At 28.0% G+C, this 9,044-nt stretch overlaps 3 protein-coding genes across 3 annotated transcripts; 1 reads left to right on the forward strand and 2 right to left on the reverse strand.

The window, feature by feature from the left end:
• The first annotated feature begins 800 nt into the window (after positions 1–800).
• LOC145944807 (uncharacterized) lies at positions 801–3,974 on the forward strand. The gene is made up of 2 exons (XM_083053373.1): positions 801–1,548; positions 3,878–3,974. The coding sequence occupies exons 1-2, from the start codon at positions 1,079–1,081 to the stop codon at positions 3,903–3,905; spliced, it is 498 nt and encodes a 165-aa protein (XP_082909499.1). The 5' UTR covers positions 801–1,078; the 3' UTR covers positions 3,906–3,974.
• On the reverse strand, positions 2,846–4,877 carry LOC145944802 (trypsin epsilon). Its single transcript, XM_083053359.1, has 5 exons — positions 4,731–4,877; positions 4,447–4,544; positions 4,285–4,367; positions 3,870–4,143; positions 2,846–3,659 (listed from the first exon to the last, which is right to left on the reverse strand). The coding sequence occupies exons 1-5, from the start codon at positions 4,780–4,782 to the stop codon at positions 3,372–3,374; spliced, it is 795 nt and encodes a 264-aa protein (XP_082909485.1). The 5' UTR covers positions 4,783–4,877; the 3' UTR covers positions 2,846–3,371.
• A 776-nt stretch (positions 4,878–5,653) lies between these two features.
• On the reverse strand, positions 5,654–8,724 carry LOC145939558 (uncharacterized). The gene is made up of 5 exons (XM_083043973.1): positions 8,636–8,724; positions 8,059–8,534; positions 7,087–7,820; positions 6,279–6,646; positions 5,654–6,018 (listed from the first exon to the last, which is right to left on the reverse strand). The coding sequence occupies exons 1-5, from the start codon at positions 8,670–8,672 to the stop codon at positions 5,711–5,713; spliced, it is 1,923 nt and encodes a 640-aa protein (XP_082900099.1). The 5' UTR covers positions 8,673–8,724; the 3' UTR covers positions 5,654–5,710.
• Positions 8,725–9,044: the final 320 nt, after the last annotated feature.

The following is a 9,044-nucleotide window of genomic DNA, read 5'->3' on the forward strand; positions in this document are numbered from 1 at the left end:
TTTAAATCTATACAAATATATCTACGCATTATATAATTAAGATGTACAACGAAATCATAAAAATATTAATTTGTGTCGATATATATCAACAAATGTTTTTTATTTTTTATATAATAATTTATTGCAATAAGAAAGTACATATACAATAAACTAGAAAAATTAAAATCAAGTAAACAATTTAAAAAAATTATTTAAAATATAAAAGTATTAAGATTACTATTTTGACATGTTTCTTTTAATGTTTACGTTTACATGTATACTCACAATCAGTATAACTAATGCGCGTAAAGCGATATTAATAGCAGACTATACCGGAAACCGCAATATATATATATATATATATATATATATAGACTTTGGGTAATCCCCCTATCTTTTCTGCACATATTTTACGGGAATTCAAGGTTTATTTTTAATGTAGTTTTAATTTATTCTTATAAATCTTCTAAATATATAATATCTAATTTTAGAATTAACACTTTCTGTTTAAAAAAAAATCGAAATTATTATCTTTAATTCAATATATAATATATAATACATAATAAACAATATATAATAGCAATATTAATTGTTAAATATAATAATTACAATTTTTATACTTAATTAATTTTATGTTTATCAATTTTATGAATTGCATAAAAATGTAATGCTAAAAAGTTCTGTTGTTTAACTAATAAAGAAACAAAAAGTATTAATGAGATCATACACCCCTCTTCTTAGCACGTGCACAATCAGTTGGGATCCCCAGTTGGTGAGAGTGAGCTTAGCAGCATGGAAACTGTTCAGTGCCACTTTTTCCTTCATAGGGTTCACATACTAAATAACCAGCGTTAGTCCAGCATTTATTTTTAATACCGTAACATTATTAATTTGCCGTAACAACATGCGTAATTAAAGCAAGTTATTATAAAATAATATTAATATCAAGATAGTTAAAAAGCCACAATTTTTACATATCGAAATCGTGTATGTATGTGCAAATGTGTGAAGTTGATAGAAGTTTGTGCTTCAGAAGAAGTTTAGAGATTTGCAAAGAACGTTTCGGTGTAAGATAATTCATAATGTGCTAAATATAGCCATGTTGCGAAATCCCATAAAGCTAAAACTTAATCGCAAGAAGTGTCTTCCGCAAAGTCGTTCGAAAGTGTTAGATAATAAGACAAATATTAAACAAATAAACGCGTCATCTGTTGTTTGTAAAGAAGAATACTTAACTAATAGAAATCTATCGATTATGACTGATACGCAGTTCGAATTAGACAACGCTCATCTGCGACAAAAGCATGCTAATACCAAAACATCGAATTCATCCTCCAGCACAGATTCGCAGGATTCATATATTTTAATAGTGTCTGAAGAAATGCCTGTGGTATTAAAAGATACTAACTGGGAATACGTGGACTATTGTGATATCACTGAAACTATGCAAAGTAATAGTACTATGAAAAAGTATTGTAGTCCTAAATGTAGCAGCGCTTGGTTTCTAAAAATTCGCCGCGAGATTATGAAGAATCGCCGCAATAAAATTCATCCTCTAACAGTTAATAGGTGAGTTTATGAAAAATTTCTTTTACGTTTTTTTCTCTTTTAATATTAATATTCTTAATTGTTTCTTTGTGAGATTATTGTATTAATAGAAGCTATTTCATCAGAACACACACAATATTCAAGGTATAATAAATAAATAATCAATATCACTTCTTCAATTTATTAAAAAAATTTACATTATATTATATTAATAATTGTCACATATTGTTACATAAGAACCATAAGATTACGTATAAAACCGCTAGATTGTATATAAAGGATATAAACACATATTTGAAGATAACATTGATATTCATCTCATACCAAGGTTTACTGATATATCATATTATGGTGTCGTTATTTATAGACTATTATGATTCTACATAATGAAATATGTGTCAGTGTTAAATAGATTTGTTTTGAAATGCAATCATCACGTATGTAATACACATTGTTATAAAATTCTATTCATAATGTTAATAATTACTGTTGTTATCAATTAGTTGGTGATACATCATTATTTCCAGAAATTCGCTCTTATCGCTAACAATAAGTCGTATCTTATGCAGAATTGGTAGCGTAATGTCCGTATGTAAAAATAGTTTGTCCGCCCACATTCGAACATGGCGGATGTTCCACTGTGATAATGCAACTTCTCACGGTCTTTTACGAAGATATTCGATAGATTGCACGTGGCAGAGGAGTTTAAAGACCCTTAAAAGCGCGAACAGTAAACCTGGTAAAGGCTCGCTTCACGCAGGGAAACACGCGTGGATGAGTCATCCAAGTAAATAGTAGTTTTGAAGTAACAAGCGCGTATGCATGGTTGAGTAAACAGCAAAAAATAGGAAAATACGCTGCACGTTTTATGTGTCCCATGATTTTGATCATCTCTAATGTTTATAATATATTAAAGACATAAATATTTTAACTAAAATAATTTTATCATATAATTGTAAAATTTATGATTTTAAAACAGGTTTTGAATGGCACAAGAAAAAATATATTATATTGTGTGCTTATTTAATATTCTAATGTCGCAACTATTATTATACAATTGGTTTTAGATAACTTAGATGATTTCGTTGAAACAAATTCGGATTAATATAATTATATCCTACTTATTAATAGTAAACACGTAAATATATAAACGTTCCTATACATATATATCTAGATTGTATATATTCTTGTTCTGGTATCCAAAATTTATATTTTATTATATAATCTCTCCATTATATTATTAAAAAACTACAATTTTGCATTACGCAATCAGACAATCTTTTCAAGTATCGTACTTAAAATTTAACTTATTGCTGGTTTGTTAATTTTTACATGAGCGCATATGCAGAAGCAATGCATACATCATCAAAAAATATCTTTATCACGTAAAGTTAGATATTCATTTACGTACATTATGTAGTCACGTATATCTTTTATTCAGCCCTGCACGAAACAAATGCTACGTGCGTCGCGTGCAGGCGTGCGCGACGCTCTTGCGCAGCACGTGTATGTGGACTTCCTGCAGGCATCGAACCTGAACGCAGGTTCACGACTCCGTGATTCGATACGCCTTTTGTGCTTATTCTCTGGAAAACAATACTTTCAACCTGTCGGATAAGAACATGAGGCTTTCAATGGCGCGATGTGTCGAATAATTATTTCGATTTTTATTTCTATACTTACGAATGGCAACACAAATGCAAAAGAACCATATGTAACTTTTTCTTTCATCATCAATAATTAGTATTAATAGTTAATCGATTAAAATTGCGAGAAATTGAAACGCAGAAACTAATAAAGAAGAATAAAGTCGTTGAATATATATATCTATTATACGTGCGAGATTACGATAAATTTGTAACAGCTTTAATCCATTCTAAATAATACGATATTTTAACGTAAACACCAGCAACTTGTGCACAACCTTCACCAAAAGATACGATGCCGTAAATCGTTCTTTTACTAGCCAATGCTCCTCCGGAATCTCCGAAACAGGCATCCTTTCCTAGAGTTCCATAGCATAGATGATAATCTTTTTTGACGAGCATTGCGTAAGCAAAAGAGGCCTTAATGCAGGTTTCAAATGGAACATATTTTACGTAAACACCCATAAGAGTTTTGGCCATATCTTCCTATAAATTACATTAAATCGCTTTATGTATACATATATTGATTTTCGAATAACACGTGAATTAATAAATAAAAAAATCCATTAATATTAAAAAATCCAAGTAACATCTTTATTTTTCAAATGTTCCAAAGATATCTTTAAGATGTCTAATGAACGATATTCATACAAAATTATTGATTGCGTAAACGTATTATAAATTAAGCTTACTCACTTTTTCAGTATTTGTATAGCCCCAACCACAGACTAAGAGTTGACGCTGTATTCCATGGGTTGATCTCGGTAAACGAATTGGTCGAATGGTTTTTGAAAAACGAAATGATGGTGTCACTTCAAAAAGCGCGATATCGTGATGAAACAATGACGAGAACCAAGAATGATATGTGTCGTTGTGTACATGAATGTTTGTCACCTTATGCACAGATCCATCTTTGTAAATTTTATTAGATCCAGCTCGTACATAAAACTGTGACGATGATAGCGAGATTCTAAAAAACAATAAAAAATATCGAAATTATTCAGAATTAATTTACAGTTTTAGATTCATAAATTATAATAAAAACTGATATAATTTAATTATAATGTTAAGATTAATAATAATGTACTATATAATATTAAAATCTTATTACAAACAATGAAGAGCGGTGACAGCCCATGTCCTCGATAATATACTAGCACCGCACAGAAATCCATGTGAATCATGTAAAGAGAGCTGCAAATATTGTTATATGGTCTTGAAATTAATAAATTATATCTATACATTGGTGAGTATAGTAAAATATGGTATTAACCATAAAGGGTCGATATATTATATCAATTGGCTGTCCTCCGATAATTTTTGGTTGCGTTTTATACGTTGCATTTTCGCTTGATGTTTTAACCAGCAAACCTAGAATGTGCATAGAGAATGATAAATAATGTGTGGCTAAAGTTCGTATCGAGAGAAATGAGAATAAATGTCATTTAATTATTGCTTTAATACTATTATGCAATAATGAAATGCGATAATTATTGTTAACAAAGGAAATTAATCAACATTCATCTATTGTAGAATGTACAACATAGTTATTCATACCGGCGAAATAGAGAATAATGACTGCTCCGCGCATTTTTACTGACTGTGTCATGATACAATGTGAACGGGCATATGTAAAGTATGACGATCCATTTTGCCGCGACAGTAAATGTCAAACACAACATATTCCGTAAATGTTTAACTGAAATAGGGACTGATATTATCGCAGTTACGGTATCATAACAATGAAGGCGTAACATAATTTATGTATAAGTGTCGTAAACACAAAGTGATAATTTAAAATTTATTATTTTTGTCGTAGCGAGTTTAATACTTATTAGCGTTCAACAGATTTATTGTAAAAAAAGCTATATGCCCCTTTGAGAATTATAAAACTGTCATTGTGATATTTTTTATTAGATTTAATTTAGATATAATGCAAATAAAATTATTACATATATAAATTTAGATAACGATTAAATTTATATTTATGAAATTTTCAATAACTAAAATATTGTATAATAAATGGTACAAATTATTGTTCAAGATTTTTTTTCTTATAAAAACATTTTCTACTTATATTGCATTATTTATAAACTGAATTTTAGAAAATTTTATTACTATAATTTTATTACTTTATGTGGCAATCTATCTATCTTATCTATTCCATACAAAAAGTCAAATTTATGCAAAAAACATTATCTTTATAGAATAAAACGCACAAAGGAAATTAAAGATAAGAGATTTCTTAATAAAAAGTATAAATTTAATTTGAGATTAATTTTTTATTCTCTTTTTTTAAATTCTCGTTTACATTGTTTTAATAATTAATTTAGTGCATACATAATTAAATTTTTTACTTGTTTTCATTACAAAATATATATGTTTCAAAAAAATATATATATTTTTAATTGCTGTAATGTTAATTTCACAAGTAAAATAACTTATTAAGCTATATATATATAAAACTTATTTGATGTACACATATTTCTAATTAAAATTTCCAATCTCTTCGTATATCAATGATTTTTTTGGAAGCTTCAAATATCTTCAAAGAAGCTATTCTTAATTATATCAAGTTCCGCAAAATTGATTGAAGACAATTTACGTTCAAGTGTAGGTGAAACCCATTCTTCCTTCAATTCTTCAAAATTGGATTCATCCTTATGCTCTCCTATACAGAACAACGTAGAAACAAAACTAATAGTTTCCATAAACATAGTTACCAATAACAAATTATTTGCGAGACATGCTAAAGTACTTTTACTGTTTCTGTTTTGCACTCTATTTACGTGATTTATAAAATGCATCAATCTATCGAACGCTTCATCAGTCTCTTTTCTTATCTCTGTAATAATATATATAATTAATAAATAAAATACATTTTCTATTGTAAACTATTAATCTCCCAGAATCTTTTACAAGTTTAAAATTAATCAATAACAGTAAATTATTTGCTGAAACTATTTTATGTCAAGATAAAATATGTTATTATTTAATAATTTTAAAACAAAAAATTAGAGCACAGAGAAATGATTAATTAATAAATTAATTAAAAAAGTAAATTATCTTTTCTTTTCGTATGTAATAATTAATATAAATACTAACGATCTTTTTTGCGATATATCACAAGATGTTTTATTTCATTATTTTTATCATAGATATCATAGATATCATCATCTATCATTGCACTATCTGAATCTGTCATATTTATTGACGGAACATCAGTAGAAACCGGCATATCGATGTCTTCATCCAAATTTGTACATCCAAATAATTCTAAAAGTTTTATCATCCATTTGCATAAATAGACAAGGATTTGAGTCTGCCAAGATTCCTTGAAAGAACTTCTAATATCTTGAGTAAGGAATTTTTGCATCGCTAAAGCGGAACGATGAAAATTAGCAATGACAAGCATTGTTTTTTTTAACATTCCATTTTTGTACACATCCAAAAATACAGATATCTTTTTGTACCTAAAAATAAATGTAAAGAAAAAGAAAATCATAAATATAATTCATCAAATTCAAAATTGATCATAAAAAATCTAATAATACGATTAAAACTAATGGCATACTATATTCTGTATTATAACATTATAATTTGCAGAGTTAGTAACATATTAATGATTAAATATGCTATACGAAATTGTAAAAAAATATTAATTACAAAATATTAAAATAATAAGCAGCTTAATTAATTTATCTTATTAACTGTAAAAAATTATATTTTTTATTTTATTAATATTTTTCGTTAGAATATATAACGAGATGCAATAATACTGCCTGCAAATACTAAAAAAATATTTTAACATTTAAATTTATTTTAATATATTTTTCTGATTTGTGTCTGTTTAGTACTTGAAGAGTATTATTGTTGTGCTCATTATGTGACTATATTAAAAAATATCATTAACCTTATAGCTGTTTTCTTGTCCTTATAATTTTTCGAAAGCGTATTCAATCTTCTGCGGCCTTCTTGATAAATCATAAAATATTGACACACATCATATATAAATTGTCTTCCCCATCTACTTCTTGAGAGAACGTTTCCGAGTTTATTTACAACACGACGAAGAGGTGATCGTTTAGATATTCGACGGTCCAAAATCTTTTCGTAAATATAATTTACTCGCTGTGTCGTAGTCTTTGGTAATTTTCGATCGAAGTTGCAACGAACACTCGAACTGCCGTCTTCATTGATACAAATCTTGCAGTCATTTAGAGCTTTAATAGCAGTTAACCATGATTTGGCAAGAAGAGCTTGAAGAGCGATTATTTTGCGCGAATTTTGTCTCGGTGATGACACGCAAGCTACGAGATGTCGCACCTCCTTTATACAATCATCATAATGACTGGCTCTTTCAACCAATAAATGACAAAGCAACGCGTACAATTGTTCACTGTCCGTGCCATTATTCAATGTAGAATAGGAGAATGTTGATTTTAAATTGAACTTAAATGTTTTTACATTACTGTCCGATAAATCTTTTATTAAATTCACAAGAGTTCGATCAAGATAAAAAAATGTAAAAGTTCTTCTGTTCTTTATCGACGATAAACATTTGAATAATTTTTCGTTAAATCTGGCAGCATCATTTATAATGCTCAGAAATTTGAAGCTTGTCATTGTCTTGCGTGGTAATAATTCCTGAAAAAATAAGTTATGAGGATCATATATTTTATACATATACATATATAATTCTCATAACTTTTTTTTAGGAATTATTACCATGAAGCATTACATATTTTTTCTTTATATATAAAATAGAATAATATAAAATATATTATTTTAAAAAATATAAATGTCAAAAAGTATAATTATCACATATATTTATATACTATTTTGAATAAAATAATTTGTAGTCCTCCGGTATTTTTAAACTCACCTTATTCTCGTGTAAAGTTACATTATATTTATCGAAATAACGATCGATCGTCAACCAAACTTCCTCTCCTATTCTGACGAGATCGCATAGTAAAAATGATCCTTGAACCAGACCTTCAGTAAACCAATTTTCAGAGATTGTAGAATCCCATGGTATTTGTTCAAATTGACGAACTGATGTTAATCCACTAGCTCGCGCAAATTTCACAATTTTTGTTCGTATAATCTTGCTTATCTCACTAATTGTGTTTTGTAAATTACTTCCATCGGAAAATGATATTCTTTGCATTATTGGCTGCCCAGCGATCGGCCCAGTCAATCTCGCCAAGAAGTGTTTTATTGTTGCTTCCGCATATTGAATCTGCCTTGGATTTATTAGAACGAATGATGTATCAACCGTTTGATTTTTTGGGGATATTGTCCATGCATTATTATTATAATAAATACGCTTCGCTGTTGCACAAAACACGATAGTTTCTATGGTAGAGATTATAGAAAAAAACAATATTTTATTTTGATTATTAATTTAATTATTAATAATACAGAATTAAATAATATCTTTTTTCTGCTTTACTTACCAAAGAATAAAAACAACGTAATCAATTTGCATCGCATGCTTGAGCTAATTACAGATAGCTAGTCCGTTTGTATGTAGTTTCTTTCAGATGTACGTGACGCATTTTATCCAGAACAACAGCAAAATATTTTTTATAAGTTTATTTGTGCTTATCTCTTTGTAAGCCATATCTCGACGTACATCATAAAAATAAAATTTATGCATTTACTCAAGCAGATGTTAACGTACGTGTCGTCTAATAAACAATGCAATATTGATAGTTATAGATAGTAAAATTTATATTCGAGATTAAAAAATAATAACCAGCATTTATAGGTTTTGTAAAAAAAAAATTAATATTTGAAGTAAAAAATGCAAAGCTAACATTTATATATTATAATGCTACAAAACACGTTATTGATGTTTGGCGA

This window comes from Prenolepis imparis, unplaced genomic scaffold (assembly GCF_030444845.1).
Source record: "Prenolepis imparis isolate NDT839.2.m4 unplaced genomic scaffold, iyPreImpa1.0 SCAF_1, whole genome shotgun sequence".
NCBI lineage: Eukaryota > Metazoa > Arthropoda > Insecta > Hymenoptera > Formicidae > Prenolepis > Prenolepis imparis.

Bases quoted from the DNA above. Each gene is read 5' to 3' on its own strand.
- LOC145944807 (XM_083053373.1), top strand. From the start codon at position 1,079: ATGTTGCGAAATCCCATAAAGCTAAAACTTAATCGCAAGAAGTGTCTT. The intron at 1,549-3,877 runs GTGAGTTTATGA...TCACTTTTTCAG, and splicing joins CATCCTCTAACAGTTAATAG to TATTTGTATAGCCCCAACCA.
- LOC145944802 (XM_083053359.1), bottom strand. From the start codon at position 4,782: ATGACACAGTCAGTAAAAATGCGCGGAGCAGTCATTATTCTCTATTTC. The intron at 4,545-4,730 runs GTATGAATAACT...TGCACATTCTAG, and splicing joins CATTATTCTCTATTTCGCCG to GTTTGCTGGTTAAAACATCA. The intron at 4,368-4,446 runs GTTAATACCATA...CAATATTTGCAG, and splicing joins TAATATATCGACCCTTTATG to CTCTCTTTACATGATTCACA.
- LOC145939558 (XM_083043973.1), bottom strand. From the start codon at position 8,672: ATGCGATGCAAATTGATTACGTTGTTTTTATTCTTTG. The intron at 7,821-8,058 runs GTGAGTTTAAAA...TTATTTTTTCAG, and splicing joins TAACTTTACACGAGAATAAG to GAATTATTACCACGCAAGAC. The intron at 6,647-7,086 runs GTTAATGATATT...ATTTATTTTTAG, and splicing joins GACAAGAAAACAGCTATAAG to GTACAAAAAGATATCTGTAT.